This window comes from Salmo salar, chromosome ssa09, assembly GCF_905237065.1.
Source record: "Salmo salar chromosome ssa09, Ssal_v3.1, whole genome shotgun sequence".
NCBI lineage: Eukaryota > Metazoa > Chordata > Actinopteri > Salmoniformes > Salmonidae > Salmo > Salmo salar.
In genome coordinates, this window is record NC_059450.1 from 25250773 (window position 1) to 25276504 (window position 25732).

At 43.7% G+C, this 25732-nt stretch overlaps 1 protein-coding gene across 1 annotated transcript; it reads right to left on the reverse strand.

Annotated features, from left to right (window-relative positions):
* Positions 1–10911: 10911 nt before the first annotated feature.
* On the reverse strand, positions 10912–14372 carry LOC106611086 (protein LBH). Its single transcript, XM_014210950.2, has 4 exons — positions 14248–14372; positions 12432–12522; positions 11979–12177; positions 10912–11740 (listed from the first exon to the last, which is right to left on the reverse strand). Exons 2-4 carry the CDS (start codon positions 12519–12521, stop codon positions 11667–11669), a joined length of 363 nt encoding a protein of 120 aa, XP_014066425.1. The 5' UTR covers position 12522; positions 14248–14372; the 3' UTR covers positions 10912–11666.
* Positions 14373–25732: the final 11360 nt, after the last annotated feature.

Sequence of the window (25732 nt, forward strand, 5' to 3'; positions counted from 1 at the left end):
TTTTGTGAAGTGCACCAGTCCCTCCTGCAGCAAAGCACCCCCACAACATGATGCTGCCACCCCTGTGCTTCATGGTTGGGATGGTGTTCTTCGGCTTGCAAGTCTCCCCCTTTTTCCTCCAAACATAACGATGGCCATTATGGCCAAACAGTTCTAGTTTTGTTTCATCAGACCAGAGGACATTTCTTCAAAAAGTACGATCTTTGTCCCCATGTGCAGTTGCAAACCGTAGTCTGGCTTTTTTATGGCGGTTTTGGAGCAGTGGCTTCTTCCTTGCTGAGCGGCCTTTCCGTTTATGTCGATATAGGACTCGTTTTACTGTGGATATAGATACTTTTGTACCCGTTTCCTCCAGCATCTTCACAAGATCCTTTGCTGTTGTTCTGGGATTGATTTGAACTTTTCGAACCAAAGTACATTCATCTCTAGGAGACAGAACACGTCTCCTTCCTGAGCGGTATGACGGCTGCGTGGTCCCATGGTGTTTATACTTGCGTACTATTGTTTGTACAGATGGACGTGGTAGCTTCAGGAGTTTGGAAATTGCTTCCAAGGATGAACCAGACTTGTGGAGGTCTACAATTGTTTTTCTGAGGTCTTGGCAGATTTCTTTTGATTTTTCCATGTTGTCAAGCAAAGAGGCACTGAGTTTGAAGGTAGGCCTTGAAATACGTCCACAGGTACACCTCCAATTGACTTAACTGATGTCAATTAGCCTATCAGAAGCTTCTAAAGCCATGACATAATTTTCTTGAATTTTCCAAGCTGTTTAAAGGCACAGTCAATTTAGTGTATCCTAACCGACTTGCCAAAACTATAGTTTGTTAACAAGAAATTTGTGGAGTGGTTGAAAAAAAGTTTTAATGACTCCAACCTTAGTGTATGTAAACTTCCAACTTCAACTGTATCAGCTGGTGGCTGGAGCATGTGAGCAACAGCCTTAATGGTTGCACTATAATCCACTGAGAGCTTTGCCATTTGAAAAGAATACATTTACCTTAATAAGAGCATTTTCACAGCAGTTTAAATGGTCTGTGTTGTGAGAAAGGTCACATAAGTTAACAGACTTACGGAGGCAGAAATGTAGGTGTATTATGTACGATATCAGTATAGGCTACTGTTAATCATCTATAAATGTTCTGTTTGATCAGTACATTTAGCGTATGATAAAATTATACCAGGTAGTGGTAGTGACATTTACTCAATGTACTTTATATTATCTTGTTTTGCTGTCTATTTCAATGATACATATATTTTTTTATACTATCGATATATTGTGTGACCATGATACTCTAGAGTAGGTTTCAGAAGCCTCCTTTATTACCTGGCACTAACATGCATGCGCCCTTTGTCCTGATCTTGTCCACATTCTGATTGTGCACACATTTACAGAAATATGTCTACACATGGTATTAAAATGTTTTTCATGTCCATCCACTGTGTCAGTATTGTGACCCAATTTACTGGTCCCTCCCTGTATGCAAATTATTTGACAGCTATTCTTTCAAAATAATATGTATTTATTTTATACACATATTGATGCCATAAGTCAATGGTGCCACCTGTAAATTATTTTAGAAGGCGGGATAATGGTGATTTAAATGGTTTCACTGTCCAGATCAGTCTGCACTTGTAAGTGTACAATGCGTGCCTGACTACCTACGAAAGTAGTCAGGAAGATCTGATCACAATCCACTCCTTGCTCCCCTCCTGGCACTGAGGATGTCAAATGGTAGTAGCCCAGCTGTGAGATGTGCCACCAGAGAGGAGGATCATCTCCCTTCCTGTATGAGATGGACATGCAAGCCATTGTGATTGCATTTGACAAGCAGACTGGGCTGTAAGATGCTTGGATGGGCTCAGTGAGTAATCCAGTCAAAACAGAGCTCTGTGTGTCCGGGAATGAAACGTGGAAGTGACAGAGGGGAAAGAGGGCACAATAGCAAATAGGAGATGAGGAATAACCATAGACTTAAACCATAGACTTAGCTAGAAGACTCATATTTTTATTTGTCCCATTAGGTGTCTGTGAGAGCAAGGGCAGTGCCATTGATGACTGAAACAAATATTGTGTGACATTAAGTTATTGTTGCCACCAGTGGTGTAAACAACTTTTACTTTTACGTCACTATATTCCTAAAGAAAAGTATGTACTTTTTACTCCATACATTTTCCCTGACACCCAAAAGTACTTGTTACATTTTGAGAGGTGGAGGGTGACAGGAAAATGGTCCAATTCAAGAAAACATCCCTGGTCACCTCTACTGCCTCTGATCTGGCGGACTCACTAAACACAAATGCTTCATTTGTAAATTATGTCTGAGTGTTGGAGTGTGCCCCTGGCTATCCGTAAATCAAACAAAACAAGAAAACTGTGCTGTCTGGTTAGCTTAATATAAGTATTTTGAAATTAATTATACTTTCTCTTTTGATACTTAGGTATATTGTAGCATATATAATTACTTTTGATACTTAAGTATATTTAAAACCCAATACTTTTGGAATTTTACTCAAGTAGTATTTTACTGGGTGACTTCCACTTTTACTTTTACTTTTATGTTAAGGTATCTTTACTTTTACTCAGGTATGACAATTGGGTACTTTTTACACCACTGGTTGCCATTAGATGGCGGTGATATAGCTTAAAGCCACTTACAAACAAAAGCACCCAATTTGAAGGAGAAAACAATGCTCTGATCATTCGCTGACCGCTCCCAACCCATAGGAATCCCCAGCCCACTATTTTAAAATGGTGGAAGCCCTCAATGGTAATGTCCTTGGAAAAAGGGGTTATTTCAAAGGAGAGATCTCTTTCCATCTCTATAGGACTAAGATAGAGGAATGGTTTTAGTTTAGAGGTAACAAAAATTATAACTAAATATTGTATGAAACTAATGTGTATTTAGGGGCATTGTAGTAAATCTTTCAGCACTGAAAATCATATGCTCCAACAACACGAGCCACGAAGCAAAAACAAAAACTGCTCTTCAAATGTCATATAATACCCAAAGATCGATAAGCTCTTGTAGCAGGAAGGTGGTCTGTTTTCCAGGTTTTCCAGGCTGTTCTACAACAACTATCCACCCTCATCGGTCAGTGTCACCGACATAGGTGGCTGGCTGGTTTCATAATCAATCCACTCAAGTTAAGCTGTCTGTTTGTGACACACACAATTTATTCGTATTCACCAGCTACGTGGAGACAGAAACATGCAGCTGTGTTTGGAGGTCAAAAATAAACTTTGCAATATCTGCCAACCTTGTGTGACTCCATATTGAAAGTCAAGAGCCATCTGTTGTATGTGATGGCAGGTAAACTCTGACATGTAAGATACAGGTATGATAGTATACCTCTGCCCCCTCTCACCGTTGTACTACCAGGGAAAGGGTGGTAATATGAGCCAACCACGGGGGCTGTGAGCGTCTGGGGGCAGGAGGATGGGGGCTCATTAATGATGCATAAAGCTATACTGTAACATTGGCTCCGTTTAGTGTGTGAGTACCAGAGATGCCCCAGAGTTTTCCCATGAAACTGGGGAATGTTAGAAAAACCACCAATAATACTACTGGAAACACAGGCATCACATCGGCAACAAAAATGTTTTTCAAACACTCTGGAGATGCCTCATACTCCCATTGTGCAACCCAACGAAGGGGAACTGAACTACATCCAGAGGTCACAAGAGGTTTTTCTCTAGAGATGCTGATTGCTTGTTTGTTTGTTTGTTTTTGGAACCCAATTCAGTCGCTGGTTTGTGTCTGGAAAGATAAATTCTATCTACAACCTTCCTTTCTCTTCATCGTTCATGTCGAGAGATTTGTCTGTAAGGGGCTGTTTTATCATTCTCTCCTGCTCCATCATGGAGTGCAATAGTAAATATAGCACTCCTACCCCTTGGGATTGGCTGTTTGCCAATAATTAATCACTCTGAGTGGGAAAGTGTGTGTGTGTGTGTGTGTGTGTGTGTGTGTGTGTGTGTGTGTGTGTGTGTGTGTGTGTGTGTGTGTGTGTGTGTGTGTGTGTGTGTGTGTGTGTGTGCGTGTGTGTGTGTGTGTACGCCTGTGAGGAGGAACTGACCCGTTTCTAAGTGTACAGTTGGTACTGATGAAGATCTATGCACAGTATTTGAACATCTGTAATATATACTCAAATGATATGATTTGGATGATATATTCTGATTTGTAATATAGTGCATTCGGAAAGTATTCATACCCTTTGACTTTTTCCACATTTTGTTACGTTACAGCCTTATTAAAAAATGTATTAAATAAAAAAAAATCCTCTTTAATCTACGCAAAATACCCCATAATGACAAAGCAAAAACAGAAATATCTTATTTAAATAAGTACTCAGACCCTTCGCTATGAGACTCGAAATTGACCTCAGGTGCATCCTGTTTCCATTGATCATTCTTGATATGGTTCTACAACTTGATTGTAGACCACCTGTGGTAAATTCAATTGATTGGACATGATTTGGAAAGGCACACACCTGTCTATATAAGGTCCCACAGTTGACAGTGCATGTCAGAGCAAAAACCAAGCCATGAGGTCGAAGGAATTGTCGATAGAGCTCCGAGACAGGATTGTGTCGAGGCACAGATCTGGGGAAGAGTACCAAAAAATGTCTGCAGCATTGAAGGTCCCCAAGAACACAGTGGCTTCCATCATTCTTAAATGGAATAAATTTGGTACATCCAAGACTCTTCCTAGAGCTGGCCGCTCTGCCAAACTGAGCAATCAGGGGAGAAGGTCCTTGGTCAGGGAGCTGACCAGAACCCGATGGTTACTCTGACAGAGCGTCAGAGTTCCTCTGTGGAGATGGGAGAACCTTCCAGAAGGACAACCATCTCTGTAGCACTCCACCAATCAGGCCTCTATGGTAAAGTGGCCAGACAGAAGCCACTCCTCAGTAAAAGGCACATGACAGCACGCTTGGAGTTTGCCAAAAAGGCGCCTAAAGACTCTCAGAAACAAGATTCTCTGGTCTGATGAAAACAAAATTGAACTCTTTTGCTTGAATGCCAAGCGTCACGTCTGGAGGAGACCTGGCACCATCCCTGCGGTGAAGCATCGTGGTGGCAGCATCATGCTATGGGGATGTTTTTCAGTGGGAGGGACTGGGAGACTAGTTAGGATCGAGGGAAAGATGAACGGAGCAAAGTACAGAGAGATCCTTGATAAAAACCTGCTCTAGAGCGCTCAGGACCTCAGACTGGGGTGAAAATTCACCTTCCAAAAGGACAGCAACCCTCAACATACAGCCAAGACAACACAGGAGTGGCTTGGAACAAGTCTCTGAATATCCTTGAGTGGCTCAGCCAGAGCCCGGACTTGAACCCGATCAAACATCTCTGGAGAGACTTGAAAATAATTGTGCAGCGACGCTCCCCATCCAACCTGACAGAGCTTGAGAGGATCTGCAGAGAAGAATGGGAGAAACTCCAAAAATACAGGTGTGCCAAGCTTGTAGCGAGAAGACTCGAGGCTTTAATCTCTGCCAAAGTTGTGTCATGTCTTTGGGATCATTAAATTGAAGACTGTTATTTTATCAAATCAATTCTCTGTAATTATTATTACGTGATTAAACTAATCATGTAAATGTAATTAACTAGGAAGTCGGGGCACCAAGGAAAATCTTCAGATTACAAAGTTTTAATTTTCCTAATATAACTCTTCTAATTAATGAATTATTCTTTACCTCACATTAGCCTCATTCCAAGCGTCGTAAATTGTTGGTTATCTGCACGAACCCAGCCTTTACTATGAATCATCCATACACCAATTGTCTTAATCATTTATTTACTAACTAAATAATCACAGAAATGCATAAACAAACAAACAGTAGATATGGTTACTAGGAAATGATAGGGGAGGTTCCCTAATGGGCTAAGCCGATATGACGGCTTGGTGGACAAAGGGAAGTGGGTGTGGACTGAGAATGGCGGGAAAGACAATTATATTAATTGAAATGCTAATCCTTTGCACATAAACGCTCATTCATTCGGGAATAATTGCAATCAATATATATTTACGCTCAGTGTGTCGTCGTGATCTCTGTTGGAATCGTCCATCTCTCTGTTGGAAAGTTCATCCAAGCGCCTCTCTGCTTCCCTGGAGTCTTTCGTGGTTTGAATGGATACTTCAGAGTACCATTCAGAAATGTTCTTATAGAATAGAAGTTTCGGCAGTTGTCGGTCTTCGCATCTCAGGTTCACATAATTTCTAGCTGCAGACTAGTAATTAGTATAGAAGATTTGCTTTTATTCTGTCGGGATCGATAGTCTCAGAGTTGAAACATTTCCAGCTGTGTAGCCAGTGCTCCACGTGGTATGGTTAGGAATTCAACAACCATTACAACCTTAGCTTATATTGAGTTTTTTGTGGTCTCTACTCAACCTTTGCCCCCTCAGCTGACCGAGGTACGCGTGGTCTGAAGAGGATTTCTTCAGGTGGGGGTTTTATTCCTAACAGTAGAAAAGGGCTGTCCCATTAGCCAGATCATGTCTGTGCTCATGGGGCGGGCCAATGACTTAGTTAAACTTTACAGGGAATACAATTCTCTCACATTAACGGTTCAACATCACCTTACATCATTTCACAAATAGTTTCATCTTTAATCATTCATTTTATACAATAATTAGACGCAAACCTCATAACGGAGGCACCTGTATAAACAGAGTTATGGTAATGTTGCTGTATTGTCTTTCATGGGGTCACAAACATGAAACAAAATGGACCGGGTCGTAGCTGGCTTCTCCACCGACCATTTACACATTCTCCAAAACATGGATATTGTTCAGTTCTCAAGTTCTGTGATGTAGAAGAAGTTAATTTTTTTCTACTGTGAAACTCTCTGTCTCTATACTGCATGGCCAGAAGGAGAGTCTCCTCCGGGAATTTACAACCTGAGATAACAGAACCTGGGTGTAGGAGGGAGAGAGAGAGAGTTGCATGCCACGTTCTATACCCAGAAAGGGCCACGTCATGACAGGTGCTTCAAAAAAGTACTGAGTAAAGGGTCTGAACTCCAATTTGCATACCGCCCTAACAGATCCACAGATGATGCAATCTCTATTGCACTCCACACTGCCCTTTCCCACCTGGACAAAAGGAACACCTATGTGAGAATGCTATTCATTGACTACAGCTCAGCGTTCAACACAATAGTGCCCTCAAAGCTCATAAATAAGCTAAGGACCCTGGGACTAAACACCTCCCTCTGCAGCTGGATCCTGGACTTCCTGACGGGCCACCCCAAGGCAGAAAGGGTAGGTAACAACACATCCGCCACGCTGATCCTCAACATGGCGGCCCCTCAGGGGTGCGTGCTCAGTCCCCTCCTTATGACTGCACGGCCAGGCACGACTCCGACACCATCATTAAGTTTGCCGATGACACAACAGTGGTAGGCCTGATCACCGACAATGACGAGACAGCCTATAGGGAGGAGGTCAGAGACCTGGCCGGGTGGTGCCAGGACAACACCCTCTCCCTCAATGTGATCAAGACAAAGGAGATGATTGTGGACTACAGGAAAAGGAGGACCGAGCACACCCCATTCTCATCGACGGGGCTGTAGTGGAGCAGGTTGAGAGCTTCAAGTTCCTTGGTGTCCACATCACCAACAAATTAACATGGTCCAAGCACACCATGACAGTTGTGAAGAGGGCACGACAAAACCTATTCTCCCCTCAGGAGACTGAAAATACTTTTGTTATGGGTCCTGAGATCCTCAAAAGGTTCTAGAGCTGCACCATCAAGAGCATCCGGACTGGTTGCATCATTGCCTGGTATGGCAACTGCTCGGCCTCCGACCACAAGGCACTACAGAGGGTAGTGCATACGGCCCAGTACATCAATGGGGCCAAGCTTCCTGCTATCCAGGACCTATATAATAGGCGGTGTCAGAGGAAGGCCCTAAAAATGTTCAAAGACTCCAGCCACCCTAGTCATAGACTGTTCTCTCTGCTACCGCACGGCAAGCGGTACCGGAGCGCTAAGTCTAGGTCCAACAGGTTAATAAACAGCTTCTACCCCAAAGCCATAAGAGTCTTATCAAATGGCTACCCAGACTATTTGCATTGCCCCCACCACCCCCTCTTTTTCTCCGCTGCTACTCTCTGTTATTATTGATGCATAGTCACTTTAATAACGCTACCTACATGTACATATTACCTCAATTACTTCAAACAGCCGGTGCCCCCGCACATTGACTCTGTACCGGTACCCCCAGTATATAGTCTCGCTATTGTTATTTTACTGCTGCTCTTTAATTACTTGGTCCTTGTATTTCTTATTTGTAATTTTTTTAACTACATTGTTGGTTAAGGTCTTGTAAGTAAGCATTTCACTGTAAGGTCTTCACCTGTTGTATTCGGCACATGTGACTAATACAATTTGATTTGAATACTTATGTAAATGTAATATTTCATTTTATTTATTTTTTATAAATTTGCAACACATTTTTAAAACCTGTTGTCAGGTGCGTCGTAGAAAGTGGACCAAGGCGCAGCGGGTATCGTGCTCATCTTCTTTTATTTATATAAGTGAACACTTAAACAAAATAAATAGACGTAAACCAACAGTTCCGTAAGGACTATACGAAAAACAACTACCCACAAACACAAGAGAAAATAAACCCACTTAAATATTAGAATTAGAAGCAACGACAACCAACTGCTTCTAATTAGAGGTCGTTCCCAAAACTAACATAGAAATAGAAAAACTAGGAAACCCACATAGAAATAGAAAACATAGAACATACACCAAAACCCCCGAAAAACACACAAAACAAACACCCCCTGCCACGCCCTGACCAAACTACAATAACAAAATAACCCCTTTTACTGGTCAGGACGTGACACCTGTTTTGTCATTATGGGGTATTGTGAGTAGATTGATGAGGGTAAAAACGACTTCAGCAATTTTAGAATAAGGCTGTAACGTAACAAAATGTGAATAAAAATCAAGGGATCTGAATACTTTCTGAATGCACTGTATAATTATAACTTTATCTTAGAGAAACATACTAGAAACAAATCTGTCTCATGAAAGGATTCACACTGCGACAGTTCAGATGATTGTGACAAAGAAACTGTTAATGTGCCATTTTATGCTGCTAACTGAAGTTCTCCTCGGCTCTGCCATTTGTAGTGCCTCTTATCTACAATTGATGAAAATGACATTTAATGCGTGTTGGAAAGGTTACAGGTGTGACCTTCTGATGTGGTACATATGTGGACTGCATCACTAACAGAGAGAAGTAGCCTTGAGTTCTTCACTGAAATGATAGTGGTTATGTTACACTGATTAATGTTATTCTATAAAGCAAGCATTCAGAAAGTGCATTTTTGCTTGTAATTCTGTAGTGAGGCTGTTGTTCTATCTCCCTGATTACATGAACTGAATGTATAGTAGTTTAAGTTGGTGTGGTTAAGAGCCTTTGCAGGATAAATTACCATATGGACTGTAAACAAGAGGCAGAGAATCACTGTTGGGAGATTATACTGTGAATCTTTATGGCCTCATTGGAGGAGCTCTGCCTCTGAAGGTTCTCTCTCATCTTCACATAATTTACAGTGAGTGAATAACTGCCAAAAGACATGCCCTCTCAAAGCCTTCATTTCAGTCCTTGGTCTGGGTGGGAAAAGACAGTCGGACGCAAATGCACAGGCATGTCCTAGTTTTCCTGACCTTGGCCTCATTTAAGCATAATGACCCTGCCATGAGAGTTCTCTGCCCTGCTGCCCTGATGATGGGGAGACTACATCCCCATCCAGTTCCAGCTGGGCGAGAGGAGGCTGAAAGTGATGTTAAAGGCTGAGGATGCTGGATGGGTGGTGAGACTGAGCAGAGATAGGTTAGGTGTGGTGTGTGGTGGGGAATCTAACTTGACCCATCACGACCCGCTTTGAAGGACCTGTTTGAAGCCAGCAGAAGAGGAAGATGAAAGTGGGAACACAGCGTGGGCACCACAAGAACAAAGATCCCTTTTAAAAGCTGGGAAAAAACACCTGATGCACCTCACCTTAATGCTATTCTATCAAAAGGCACTTTTACATCAACAGGGAGGGAAGTGGCTGTCTGACGTGGTTCACTCTTTGTCCTCCAAAATGGAACAAAATAGAAATCAAAGAGGATGGAAAAAACACAGACAGAAGGTTGTAAATGTACTTGTGATGATAATCACCATGATAAAGGGGACACTGGTGATGGTGATTGTATCAACATGCAGAGAGAGAATCAACAGGCATGTTTTATACAACTGGGTCAAATATAGCTTCAGAAATGATATGGAAATCTGCTTGCCATGGTGATGCTGCAGCCATGTCAAAAGGCTGTTACCTTTTGACATGGCTGTAGCTGTATCTTGCTGTATGTAAAAGCACAACTATTTCTACTTGAGAGCACAATATGCTATTGTGACCAAAGAGAAAAATGATGTCTGGTGTTTATGATGAAATAGTTATAATAATAATCAAGGAGTAACATACTAAATCACTAGAGTCCTGCTGCAGTAGTTGGGTACCTTGTCTAATATTTTGATACATCATTGTGAGTCTTCATCAAATTTGAAGACCCAGTGAACCTCTAAATAGTGCACAGTATTGACATTCCATTAAAATAATAGACATTTGATAAAAATATTCTACACCATATTTATTTTTTCTCTTTCACTCCTTTGCTCTCCAATGCTGCCCTTTTGTTTTTCCAAAGGTGAGCATGTTTGCTGTGCCGAAGGGCTCTTAACAAGGCTGTCAGCTGAAAGGTTACATCCAAAAAGGAAAGAGAGATAGAAAAATAAGATTGAGTCCCTGCCACTCATGTCTGTGTCTAGATGAAGACTGAATCTGACCTATACCAGGAAACCAGATCCACGAGAGCCATCAGACATGGGGATTGTGGATGGTGGGGAGTGGATCGACATGAAGGGGGTGAGAGAGAGAGGGGGAGAAAAGTATAAAGGCAAAGGCTGACAAAATCAACAAAAAAGGTTTGGCAAGCCTAAAGACTTTATTGTTTGTGCAATAACTGAGGCTTCAATCTCCGCACTCACTTTTTGATTGTTTATAAAAACTGCAGATGAGAAAAATGCAGTTGCGGTACATACACAGTATTTTTACTCCCATTGATTGTAACAACTAGGACTATCTCTGGATGTTAGCTGTTGCTTTTTATAGTAGAACAAGTTGAAAGAACTCACTTACACAATCAGAATCATCGTTTTTCACTAGACAGGAATACCCACAGTTGTCACCACTTTATCTAGCTTACATTTTACTTGGAGTACATGCTGGACACAACTTTGAATACTGCTGTTCAAAAACACCTCAGTTCTTACAAAGTACTCCACATTTTTACACTAGGTATCAAAATATCTACAATGAGAGGACAACAAAATTATTCAGTGCTGCGTAGCTGTGATCTAGTCTGCATGTATATGAAACTGCACAAGCAAGCTATTTAAGACAGCTTTACAGACCGCTGTACAGCCTGAAACATCAGAATGAACTCATTGGTTTTCTTGCAGTGCGCCGGGTGTGAGGGTAATGACCCTCCAACGCCCTCCTCCACTCTCCTCAGTGCCCCTGCCCACCTGTCTATCTTTCTTACTCTGGACACATTTACAGTGAGAGCAGCTGTGGAGGTGGATGGATGATCTTCTCAGTTAGATTCCTCCACTACGGCCCCATACACCACTTCACTGCTGTCCTGCACCCCAAGATTCAGATCTTCATCTGGGAGACACATGGAGAGAGGTGTCACAATCAGATAGGGAAAGAGTCTCTCTCTCACACACACACACACACACACACACACACACACACACACACACACACACACACACACACACACACACACACACACACACACACACACACACACACACACACACACACACACACACACACACACACACACACACACACACACTTTACATTGAGGTAATCAGAATATCATGCCAGGTTATCCTACCTGCGGTCTGGTCCTGTGTGGCCTGAAGAGGAGTGTGTTTGTGGGGCTGCATCCCGCCTGGGGCCTCTACAGAGTTGGGATCCATAGGTGGCCAGCGGAGCTCCCCGCTTTCCACATTGCCCCCATCAGAGGGCTCCACCACAATAGAGGGAAGTCTCTTGGATAGCTTGGGATTCCGCTCATGGGTATCTAGGAAAGTCTGGACACAAGAAGTAGGGTCGATTGACTCTTCATTAGGGTGTTTTACTCTTTCTTATAGGGATTTGAAGTTCAAATCTGAGATCTTTGCAATGAGAGCTCATACAACATTTTACTAGAAAGATCCAAAATGAAAGGCACATTCATAATTAGTAGGCTGTCAATTAATCTCTTGGTTGAGTGACTGTTGATGGATGGATGATGGATGGATGGATGGATGGATGGATGGATGGATTGAGGCAACAGTAGACTCACCTGAAAGGATATGCCCTGATCCCCTGATGCTGCTCCAGCTACACTGAAGTCCTTTATCACAGGTTCCTGTGTGTTCATCACCTCAGTCATCCTATGGACAACAAGGGGACCAAGGCAATACTGCTGTTGTATTACCCTTTTATGCAAAGAAACGGATGTGGTTTATTTCTATAATACATTCATACAGATGTAGGATCTTAATTTGATCACCCTGTTGCAGGAGAACATTCTTGCAATACACTTGTAGTGTATTTGAGGTTTAAAAAGGCTTCTGAAGTTTGTAATTTCCACTTAGAAATTTCAGACTTGATTTTCCCTTATGAAAAATGTATAAACCCCAACAAAAATTTCAATTTATTATAATCCAAATAATAATTCACATTTCCTGTTGCTGCAGGATTATTTTCCTGCTGTAAGAAAACTGTCTCAAATGAAGATCCTACATCTGAATCGCAATTCTACTCAGAGCTACTCAAGTCAATTGTGATGCTTTTTTAATCCCCCTTCTTGGTCATTCTTGCTTCCCTCACTCGCTCAGCTGTTGCTTATTTGATGACAACTTTGATGAGAGAGTACAGTAGTGCCAAGCAAGCCTCTGTGGTCCAACGAGACAGCCCTAATGTTGAAAGTGTTTTGACACAGAAATCATAGTCACTTTACAGGGTCCTGTACTTCCAGTCTCACATGCAAATAAGCATACAGAAACCTGGCACTTCAAGAACAACCTAAACTCAGAAAATATTAAGACTGTGTAGCAGAAACTTGTCTGAAGAAGGCTTCTTTTTTTTTTCTTTTTTTTGTTGTTGATGCGAACGTAAGCAGCGTATGAAATGGGAATGACAGTCTGTGTGATTTTCTGAGTATAGCAGTTGGCAAAGTTTGGAAAAAGACAGCTGATTTGGTTGTTTTCAAGTGTGTACTATGTAGTAATTACTGATGATATGAAAGTCTGAATTCTGTCCTTTAAACCTGGATGTGTTTTGTTTTTTCTTCCTTGTGTCGTATTACTATGGTATATTTTCAAGCTAATTGCTCCTATAATCCTACTCAAAGCACATATTGTCCCTAGATGGAATTCCTGTGGTCACTTTGTGTCGTGACCCCTCAGCCGTCTTCGCTCCAAGGGAAAGGCTTCTCTTATTCAATAGCAGTTGTGAAGTCATATTAGCATGGTTCAATGTAATTGCGAAAGCTTTGGTACACATTGCTGTGGGTTAAGAGTTGGTATGTAGTGTTACCCCATACAAACACATCTACCTACTGTAATGATGGCATGACACCAACAGACATCAAGTTAAAATAAAATACCACAGCATGATGTGACTAGGAGGAAAGGTGTGTGAGTGATAAGATGGATGCAGATGGAAAGAATGTCATCAAGGTGCATCCAACTATTCAAAAGCAAAGTCGGCATAGGTTCAAATACAGTAAGTGTAATCTTTACTATTGTCCTATTTCAGAGCCAAGCAATATTGTTTAGCTGGACTAACTACTAAAATGCACTCACCTATATCCAATCCTTTCATATTAGTAAGGACTAAGAAATATGGCATAGGAAAGGAGGCAGCTCTTAGTATTAAGACGCACCCATGTCATACCTTGACACAATGTAGTTGCAATTGTCCAGCTCTGTCCGAAATGCAGACCCAATAGACTCAGTGATCTATCAGTGCTAAACTGTAAAACACTACATTTGAACACTCTATTCTCTATTATTATAGGATATTTGTGTTTGTCCTAAGCCATTTGTTGATAAACACAAACTGTTTATAGGCTACTAACTCTAACTGTGTGCACCTTAATCATGAATGTCTACCTGTTTGGAGCGTTTACGTCCTTCAAAGCGGAGTTGAGGAAGATGTTTTTTTCAGAATGTCTTTTTTTCGAGAGAGAGAAATCCGAGAGACAAGTGTCCTTATACACAGTGATGTTCCGAATGAAGTTTCCTCAGCACGCGAGTACTGGAGTATGCGCACTTGCGCAGTCGGGTGACTCGTCTGACACCATTGCCTACTGAGAGACCACAGGTAGGATAGAGACAAGAGAATAATTGATTATTCTGCCAAAATTATTACCCAAGAGTGTACACTTGGACAGTTGCGATTTTAACATGTACATCTTGGTGGGGCAAAATAATCGAACAAATATTAACGCATGCCAGTAAAGCCACTACACAACACCAAACAATACATTACTTGAACTATAACAGTGACAAAAGGTACCCACAAACTGTTAGGGCCTACATAGAGCTGTCCCAACAGCAGAGCTTTCTTTTCAGCACCATGGAGTGAATCCTTACCACTGCTACACCTGGCTATCAGCGGAGCCTTGTCTGGCAGCAAAACAGTTCATTCAGACTCATTTACTGCCGTTTAAAAAACATAGCTGATATGGCTGACTTGCTTAACTCTCTTACATCTAGACGTTCCGCTAGCGGAACACCTGCTCCAATATCCAATGATGGGCGTGGCGCGAAATACAAACTCCTCGAAAATCCGAAAACTTCAATTTTTCAAACATATGACTATTTTACAGCATTTTAAAGACAAGACTCTCCTTTATCTAACCACACTGTCCGATTTCAAAAAGGCTTTACAACGAAAGCAAAACATTAGATTATGTCAGGAGAGTACCCAGCCAGAAATAATCAGACACCCATTTTTCAAGCTAGCATATAATGTCACAAAAAACAAAACCACAGCTAAATGCAGCACTAACCTTTGATGATCTTCATCAGATGACACTCCTAGGACATTATGTTATACAATACATGCATGTTTTGTTCAATCAAGTTCATATTTATATAAAAAACAGCTTTTACATTAGCATGTGACGTTCAGAACTAGCATTCCCACCGAACACTTCCGGTGAATTTACTAAATTACTCACGATAAACGTTCACAAAAAACATAACAATTATTTTAAGAATTATAGATACAGAACTCCTTTATGCAATCGCGGTGTCCGATTTTAAAATAGCTTTTCGGTGAAAGCACATTTTGCAATATTCTGAGTAGATAGCTCGCCATCACGGGCTAGCTATTTTGACACCCACCAAGTTTGGTACTCACCAAACTCAGATTTACTATAAGAAAAATTGGATTACCTTTGCTGTTCTTCGTCAGAATGCACTCCCAGGACTTCTACTACAACAACAAATGTTGATTTGGTTCCAAATAATCCATAGTTATATCCAAATAGCGGCGTTTTGTTCGTGCGTTCAAGACACTATCCGAAGGGTAACGAAGGGTGACGCGCGGATGCGTATCGTGACAAAAAATGTCAAAATATTCCATTACCGTACTTCGAAGCATGTCAAACGCTGTTTAAAATCAATTTTTATGCGATTTTTCTCGTAAAATAGCGATAATATTCCGACCGGGAGTCGTTGTTTTCGTTCAAAGACTGATAATCTACAATGGACTCTTCACGTGCACGCGCGCACCCGTCTCATTGTTCTCAGATCGACCACTTACCAAATGCGCTACTGTTTTTCAGCCATGGGCTGCAAAGTCATCATTCAACGTTCTGGCGCCTTCTGAGAGCCTATGGGAGCCTTAGAAAATGTCACGTTACAGCAGAGATCCTTTGTTTTGGATAGAGATTAATGACATTGCACGTGTGGAATGGTCGTTAAGACAGTAACAGCTTACAGACGGTAGGCAATTCAGGTCACAGTTAGGAAAACTTAGGACACTAAAGAGGCCTTTCTACTGACTCTTAAAAACACCAAAAGAAAGATGCCCAGGGTCCCTGCGCATCTGCATGAACGTGCCTTAGGAATGCTGCAAGGAGGCATGAGGACTGCAGATGTGACCAGGGCAATAAATTGCAATGTCCGTACTGTGAGACGCCTAAGACAGCGCTACAAGGAGACAGGGCGGACAGCTGATCGTCCTCGCAGTGGCAGACCACGTGTAACAACACCTGCACAGGATCGGTACATCCGAACATCACACCTGCGGGACAGGTACAGGATGGCAACAACAACTGCCCGAGTTACACCAAGAATGCACAATCCCTCCATCAGTGCTCAGACTGTCCGCAATAGGCTGAGAGAGGCTGGACTGAGGGCTTGTGCCCAGAAACAGGCCTCCTGCATGTCTTCCCAGCCCTGCACGTCCTGTGCCTACGCCCAGAACCAGGCCTCCTGCATGTCTTCCCATCCTGGTCAAGCCCGTGCCTCCTCCTCGGACCAGTCCTCCAGTGGGTTTCCCCATCTTGGTTAAGCCTGTGCCTCCTCCTCGGACCAGGCCTCCAGTGGGTCTCCCCATCCTGGTCTGTCCTGTGCCTGCTCCACGGACCAGGCCTCCAGTGGGTCTCCCCATCCTGGTCAGTCCTATGCCACCTCCCAGGACTAGGCCTCCAGTGGGTTCTCGCCAATCCAGAGCCGCCAGAGCAGCCCGCCATCAGGAGCTGCCAGAGCCGCCCGCCAGTCAGGAGCTGCCAGAGCCGCCCGCCAGTCAGGAGCTGCCAGAGCCGCCCGCCAGTCAGGAGCTGCCAGAGCCGCCCGCCAGTCAGGAGCTGCCAGAGCCGCCCGCTATTCAGGAGCTGCCAGAGCCGCCCGCCTGTCAGGAGCTGCCAGATCGGCCAGTCTGCCCGGAGCTGCCAGAGCGGCCCGTCTGCCCGGAGCTGCCAGAGCGGCCCGTCTGCCCGGAGCTGCCAGAGCGGCCCGTCTGCCCGGAGCTGCCAGAGCGGCCCGTCTGCCCGGAGCTGCCAGAGCGGCCCGTCTGCCCGGAGCTGCCAGAGCGGCCCGTCTGTCCGGATCTGCCAGAGCGGCCCGCCTGTCCGGATCTGCCAGAGTGCCCCGCCTGTCCGGATCTGCCAGAGTGGCCCGCCTGTCCGGATCTGCCAGAGTGGCCCGCCTGTCCGGATCTGCCAGAGTGGCCCGCCTGTCCGGATCTGCCCTATTGGCCCGCCTGTCCGGATCTGCCAGAGTGGCCCGCCGTTCCGGATCTGCCAGAGTGGCCTGCCTGTCCGGATCTGTCATCGCCGTCCGCCAGCCGGGCGCAGCCAGGGTCATCCACCAGTCAGGCGCAGCAAGGGTCGTCGGCCAGCCGGGCGCAGCCAGGGACACCCGCCAGCCGGGCGCAGCCAGGGTCATCCGTCAGCCGGGCGCAGCAAGGGTCGCCCGCCAGCCGGGCGCAGCCAGAGACACCCGCCAACCAGTCGCGGCAAGAATTGCCCGCCAGTCGGGCGAGGTCAGGGGTGCCACTTAAGTGGACTATGTCAGGGATGGAGCGGAGTCCACGTCCCGCACCTGAGCTGCCTCCCATATAGGTGGGTTGGGGAGGGGGGGTGTAGCACTGTGCCGTCGTTGACGGCAGCCACCCTCCCTTCCCTCCCTTTTTTGTTTAGGGTATTTTTCTGGTTGTTTTGGGGTTTTTCTGTGTTTTGTGTAGGTGCATTCCGGGGTCTGCACCTTTGGGGGGGGGGTACTGTCACGTCCTGACCAGTATAGAGTATATTTGGTTATTGTAGTTTGGTCAGGACGTGGCAGAGGTTAGTTGATGTATGTATTATGGGTTTGTCACTGGTCTATGTCTGTGTTTCTATGTCTAGTTGATTGGGGTTGGACTCTCAATTGAAGGCAGGTGTGTTGAGTTGCCTTTGATTGGGAGTCCTATATAGTAGGGTGTGTTTGTCTTTGTTTTCGTGGGTAGTTGTTTGAGAGCACTGCTTTTTGTTGAGCCTGCTTTCACTGTTTCATGTCGTTAGTTTGTTTATTGTTTTCTTCCGTGGTGTTCACATTATTTTATAAATAAATATGCTGAGCACGAAACCCGCTGCGCATTGGTCCCTTTCTCTCTACGGCGACAAACGTGACACCACCAGCCATACTGCTCGTTCTGTGCGTGATTTCCTGCAAGACAGGAATGCCAGTGTTCTACCATGGCTAGCGAAGAGCCCGGATCTCAATCCCATTGAGCACGTCTGGGACCTGTTGGATCGGAGGGTGAGGGCTAGGGCCATTCCCCCCAGAAATGTCCGGGAACTTGCAGGTGCCTTGGTGGAAGAGTGGGGTAACATCTCACAGCAAGAACTGGCAAATATGGTGCAGTCCATGAGGAGGAGATGCACTGCAGTACTTAATGCAGCTGGTGGCCACACCAGATACTGACTGTTGCTTTTGATTTTGACCCCCCCCCCCCCTTTGTTCAGGGACACATTATTACATTTGTTAGTCCCATGTCTGTGGAACTTGTTCAGTTTATGTCTCAGTTGTTGAATCTTATGTTCATACAAATATTTACACATGTTAAGTTTGCTGAAAATAAACGCAGTTGACAGTGAGAGGACGTTTCTTTTTTTGCTGCGTTTATAACTATTTGTTCAGCACTTTGAAATGTGCAGTGACAGAATTCAGAACATGGGCCGTTCTTACAGTATTCTCTATGTACACCAAGTCAGAACCGTAGGATAAGTAAAAGGGGCATATAAGCAGACAACGAAAGCTCTTACAATAGTCAAGGATTACATTTCTCTAGAACTGGCTATAGGCTACATCTGCACAACCAAGTCAGAACAGTAGGCTAAGTTATGAGGGGAAAAGGGACCAAATTATTAGGGTGAGGCACATGGGCTACTAACAGCGTACTACACAACATAACATACACTTAGTATTACTTTCTAGGCTACAGTATACAAACCTCCCTGGCATATTACATAATTTATGCAGCAGCATACAATACATTTTTGGACTCATATTGTTGTGCTGTGCTCACTTGAACAGGAAGGTGGGCGGCAGTCCTTCTTGTGGGCAAATTTTGTCATCAAACTTTGTCATCAAAGTCTGGCTTTCTGTATTTATGGTGCTTTCAAGACAACTGTAAACTCGGAAAAAAACAAGGTTGAATCATGACATCAGTGATCATCAGGCCAGAGCTCTAGAAAGAGGCCCAAGTTCCTGACTTGGAATTCCGAGTCGAGTTGGATGACTGTTCAAAACGCATTTTCCCAGTCGGCGCTCGTTTTTTTCAGAGTTCCCAGTTGTCTTGAACTCACTGAAGTCTAACATTTCTCAGTTCTGAGTTTCCAGTTGTTTTGAATGAGGCAGAAGTCATGCTGGATTGACAGCATGGCCAATGAATTCAACCTTTTCTGGTCCATTGTGTTGAATGTTTATCCTTTTAAGCTTGGAAAAGAGACCCTTAAACCCAGACTTGGCCCACACACCCACTCCACTGAATAGCAAGATAGTGATTGCTTTGCAACGCTTGTAGTTAGCCATTGATTCCTTCCAAATCAGTCATTGCTGAATTTGCTATTTCCAACTTGTTGTGTAATGTTAATGTCCAATGGCCAATGAGCACCGATACGTATTATCTATAATTTATCTTCATATGACAAGGATTGAAAAGGATTTGCCAGTAGATTGTCGACTTGATTCATGATGATGACTGCTTGTCGAGCTTGCTAGGTAAGATTTTGAAAGTATGATGTTGACATGATCAGTCCAATCAAAGCTATGATAGAAAAACGTGATTTGACGTAATTTTATCTGTGCCCAATGACCTTGAGCCTTCTTGGATGAGCACTTCTAATGTAATCCTATGGCAGCACCCAAGGAGCTTGAATTTTCGAGCTCTCCCCGTAACTTTTGTGGTGAAGTAATGTCCCCATGAGTGACAGAACGCTGAGCCAATCACTGCACAACTAGAGAACATTACCAACGCCCTATGGTCTGTATTTTCCGCTGGCTGCCCCACTACCACAAAAAGCACTGAGCTAGGCTGAAACACCTGCATTTTGGAGCTGACTTACTCAAGAAAGCAAACAAGAGACCATGTTTGTATGCAGCTTTATTAACAAAAATATATATTTTTTTACATTGTTTGCAAACTGATATGTGACACGTATTATATATATATACAGTTGAAGTCGGAAGTTTACATACACTTAGGTTGGAGTCATTAAAACTCGTTTTTCAAACACTCCACAAATTTCTTGTTAACAAACTATAGTTTTGGCAAGTCGGTTAGGACATCGACTTTCTGCATGACACAAGTCATTTTTCCAACAATTGTTTACAGACAGATTATTTCACTTAAAATTCACTGTATCACAATTCCAGTGGGTCAGAAGTTTACATACACTAAGTTGACTGTGCCTTTAAACAGCTTGGAAAATTCCAGAAAATGATGTCATGGCTTTAGAAGCTTCTGATAGGCTAATTGACATTATTTGAGTCAATTGGAGGTGTACCTGTGGATGTTTTTCAAGGCCTACCTTGAAACTCAGTGCCTCTTTGATTGACATCATGAGAAAATCAAAAGAAATCTGCCAAGACCTCAGAAAAGAATTGTAGACCTCCACAAGTCTGGTTCATCCTTGGGAGGAATTTCCAAACGTCTGAAGGTACCACGTTCATCTGTACAAACAATAGTACGCAAGTATAAACACCATGGGACCACGCAGCCGTCATACCGCTCAGGAAGGAGACGCGTTCAGTCTCCTTGAGATGAACGCACTTTGGTGCAAATCAATCCCAGAACAACAGCAAAGGACCTTGTGAAGATGCCGGAGGAAAAGGTACAAAAGTATCTATATTCACAGTAAAATGAGTCCTATATCGACATAACCTGAAAGGCCACTCAGCAAGGAAGAAGCCACTGCTCCAAAACCACCATAAAAAAGCCAGACTACGGTTTGCAAATGCACATGGGGACAAAGATCGTACTTTGTGGAGAAATGTCCTGTGGTCTGATGAAACAAAAATAGAAGTGTTTGGCCATAATGACCATCGTTATGTTTGGAGGAAAAAGGGGGACGCTTGCAAGCCGAAGAAAACCATCCCAACTGTGAAGCACGGGGGTGGCAGCATCATGCTGTGGGAGTGCTTTGCTGCAGGAGGGGCTGGTACATTTCACAAAATAGATGGCATCATGAGGTAGGAAAATTATGTGGATATATTGAAGCAACATTTCAAGACATCATTCAGGAAGTTAAAGTTTGGTCGCAAATGGGTCTTCCAAATGGACAATGACTCCAAGCATACTTCCAAAGTTGTGGCAAAATGGCTTAAGGACAACAAAGTCAAGGTATTGGAGTGGCCATCACAAAGCCCTGACCTCAATCCTATAGAAACTTTGTGGTCAGAACTGAAAAAGCGTGTGAGGGCAAGGAGGCCTACAAACCTGACTCAGTTACACCAGCTCTGTCAGGAGGAATGGGACAAAATTCACCCAACTTATTGAGGGAAGCTTGTGGAAGGCTACCTGAAACCATTGACCCAAGTAAAACAATTTAAAGGCAATGCTACCAAATACTAATTGAGTGTATGTAAACTTCTGACCCACTGGGAATGTGATGAAAGAAATAAAAGCTGAAATAAATGATTCTCTCTACTACCATTCTGACATTTCACATTCTTAAAATAAAGTGATGATCCTAACTGACCTAAGACAGGGAATTTTTACTAGGAATAACTGTCAGGAATTGTGAAAAACTAAGTTTAAATGTATTTGGCTAAGGTATACAGTGAGGGGAAAAAGTATTTGATCCCCTGCTGATTTTGTACGTTTGCCCACTGACAAAGAAATGATCAGTCTATAATTTTAATGGTAGGTTTATTTGAACAGTGAGAGACAGAATAACAACAAAAAAATCCAGAAAAACGCATGTCAAAAATGTTATAAAATTATTTGCATTTTAATGAGGGAAATAAGTATTTGACCCCTCTGCAAAACATGACTTAGTACTTGGTGGCAAACCCCTTGTTGGCAATTACAGAGGTCAGATGTTTCTTGTAGTTGTCCACCAGGTTTGCACACATCTCAGGAGGGATTTTGTCCCACTCCTCTTTGCAGATCTTCTCCAAGTCATTAAGGTTTCGAGGCTGACGTTTGGCAACTCGAACCTTCAGCTCCCTCAACAGATTTTCTATGGGATTAAGGTCTGGAGACTGGCTAGGCCACTCCAGGACCTTAATGTCCTTCTTCTTGAGCCACTCCTTTGTTGCCTTGGCCGTGTGTTTTGGGTCATTGTCATGCTGGAATACCCATCCACAACCCATTTTCAATGCCCTGGCTAAGGGAAGGAGGTTCTCACCCAAGATTTGACGGTACATGGCCCCGTCCATTGTCCCATTGATGCGGTGAAGTTGTCCTGTCCCCTTAGCAGAAAAACACCCCCAAAGCATAATGTTTCCAGCTCCATGTTTGACATGGGGATGGTGTTCTTGGGGTCATAGGCAGCATTCCTCCTCCTCCAAACACGGCGAGTTGAGTTGATGCCAAAGAGCTCCATTTTGGTCTCATCTGACCACAACACTTTCACCAGTTGTCCTCTGAATCATTCAGATGTTCATTGGCAAACTTCAGACGGGGATGTATATGTGCTTTCTTGAGCAGGGGGACCTTGCGGGCGCTGCAGGATTTCAGTCCTTCACGGCGTAGTGTGTTACCAATTGTTTTCTTGGTGACTATGGTCCCAGCTGCCTTGAGATCATTGACAAGATCCTCCCGTGTAGTTAGGGCTGATTCCTCACCATTCTCATGATCATTGCAACTCCACGAGGTGAGATCTTGCATGGAGCCCCAGGCCGAGGGAGATTAACAGTTCTTTTGTGTTTCTTCCATTTGCGAATAATCGCACCAACTGTTGTCACCTTCTCACCAAGCTGCTTGGCGATGGTCTTGTAGCCCATTCCAGCCTTGTGTAGGTCTACAATCTTGTCCCTGACATCCTTGGAGAGCTCTTTGGTCTTGGCCATGGTGGAGAGTTTAGAATCTGATTGATTGATTGCTTCTGTGGACAGGTGTCTTTTATACAGGTAACAAACTGAGATTAGGAGCACTCCCTTTAAGAGTGTGCTCCTAATCTCAGCTCGTTACCAGTATAAAAGACACCTGGGAGCCCGAAATCTTTCTGATTGAGAGGGGGTCAAATACGTATTTCCCTCATTAAAATGCAAATCAATTTATAACATTTTTGACATGTTTTTCTGGATTTTTGTTGTTGTTATTCTCTCTCTCACTGTTCAAATAAACCTACCATTAAAATTATAGACTGATCATTTCTTTGTCACTGGGCAAACGTATCAAATCAGCAGGGGATCAAATACTTTTTTCCCTCAATGTATGTAAACTTCCGACTTCAACTGTATATACAGTACCAGTCAAAAGTTTGAGTTTTTCTTTAGTTTTACTATTTTCTACATTGTAGAATAATGGTGAAGACATCAAAACTATGAAATAACAAATATGGAATCATGTAGTAACCAAAAAAAAGTGTTAAACAAATCAAATTATATTTAATATTTGAGATTTTTCAAAGTTGCCACCCTTTGCCTTGATGACAGCTTTGCACACTCTTGGCATTCTCTCAACCAGCTTCACCTGGAATGCAGTCTTGAAGGAGTTCCTACACTTGTTGGCTGCTTTTCCTTCACTCTGCTGTCCAACATATCCCAAACCATCTAATTTGGTTTGAGGTCGGGTGATTTTGCAGGCCAGGTCATCTGACGCAGCACTCCATCACTCTCCTTCTTGGTCAAATAACCCTTACACAGCCTGGAGGTGTGTTGGGTCATTGTGCTGTTGAAAAACAAATGATAGTCCCACTAAGTGCAAACCAAATGGGATGGCGTATTGCTTCAGAATGCTGTTGTAGCCATGCTGGTTAAGTGTGCCTTGAATTCTAAATAAATCACTGACAGTGTCACCAGAAAAGCACCCCCACACCATTACATCTCCCCCAACAGATCCACAGATGCCCTTTCCCACTTGGACAAAAGGAACACCTACGTGAGCATGCTGTTCATTGACTACAGCTCAGCGTTCAACACCATAGTGCCCTCCAATCTCATCACTAAACTAAGGACCCTGGAACTGAACACTTCCCTTCTGCAACTGGATACTGGACTTCCTAACAGGATGCCACCAGGTGTTGAGGGATAGGCAACAACACATTCGCCACGCTGACTCTCAACACTAGAGCCCCTCAGGAGTGTGTGCTTAGTCCCATCCTATACTCCTTGTTAGAGGTCTTCACAGTCCTACCTGTACCCGAATACCGAGACCCGATCCGGGACCTGAGCGGGTCCGGATCCATAATCCATAAAAATGTCACAGGTTTGGGTCGGATCAGATATAATTGTCACGGGTCACAGGTATGTGTAATTTTAACTGACTTGTCTGGAAGCGCCTGTATAGACCCAAATGCAACTGCTGCAAAAGAGAGAGAGATACATTTTAGCATTTATGCTGCTGCTCTTGCTTTTCACTAGAGTGGAGCGTGGCGTGTGTAGTTTGTTGTTGTTGTTGGTCAATCATAAGTCATCAAAGCGGCAATAGGCTACAGGCTATAGCCTCCGTGTGTGGCAAAAGTTAGGAGATATCTAATCAATGGAAGATGGAATTGAAATGACTGGATTAAAAGTTAAAGGAGAAGGATGGGCTACAATGACCAAGAACCACAACAGGTAGGCTGCTACTTAATATTCTGATTGGATTTGTTGTTATTTGTAACTGTACGATGAGAAAGCGCATGCACTGCAGCCTTAATTAGTCTAGCTAGGTAACTTTAACTAGCTTAACTAGCTTGTCCCGGTTTGATGCAGTCAAGACAGGTACTATGTAATCATATTTTATGATAACCTAGCTATGGCAGCTATTAGTCTACTGTAGCGCGAGTTGGCTTGGTTGGTTACTGTCTCTGTCTCTCCCTCTCTCCTCCCTGCTCCCTGTGTCACTCGCTCACAGTACAGCCCCTCCCCCGAATGCTAGAGTGGCACCTCAGTCTCCCTCCTCTCATGCTTTATCAGCTCCGGTTAAGGAAGTAGCTTAAAAAATAAATGTTCTGCTGCTTCCCTCACTCTGGATCTGGATCCAACCAGGTCTATACGGAACGGGTCTAGTTGTCCTCGGGTCAGTTTGGAACGGGTCTCTGTATTTAAAAAAATAAGCTATGCATATCGGGTGGGAACGCTCCAAGTCCATTTTGGAACGGGTCCAACTTTTTGGACCAGTGAAGATCTCTACTCCCTGTTCACCCACAACTGAGTGGCCGCACACAACTCAAACACCATCATTAAGTTTGCAGCCGACACGACGGTGATAGGCCTAATCACCGACGACGATGAGACATCCTATAGGGAGGAGTTCAGAGACCTGGCAATGTGGCAAACTGGCTGCATCATCGCTTGGTATGTCAACTGCGTGGCATCCGACCAGAAAGGCGCTACAGAGGGTAGCGCAGAAGGCCCATTACATCACTGTGGCCAAGCTCCCTGCCATCCAGAACCTCTTATACCAGGCGGTGTCAGAGGAAGGCCCTAAAAATTGTCAAAGTCTCCAGCC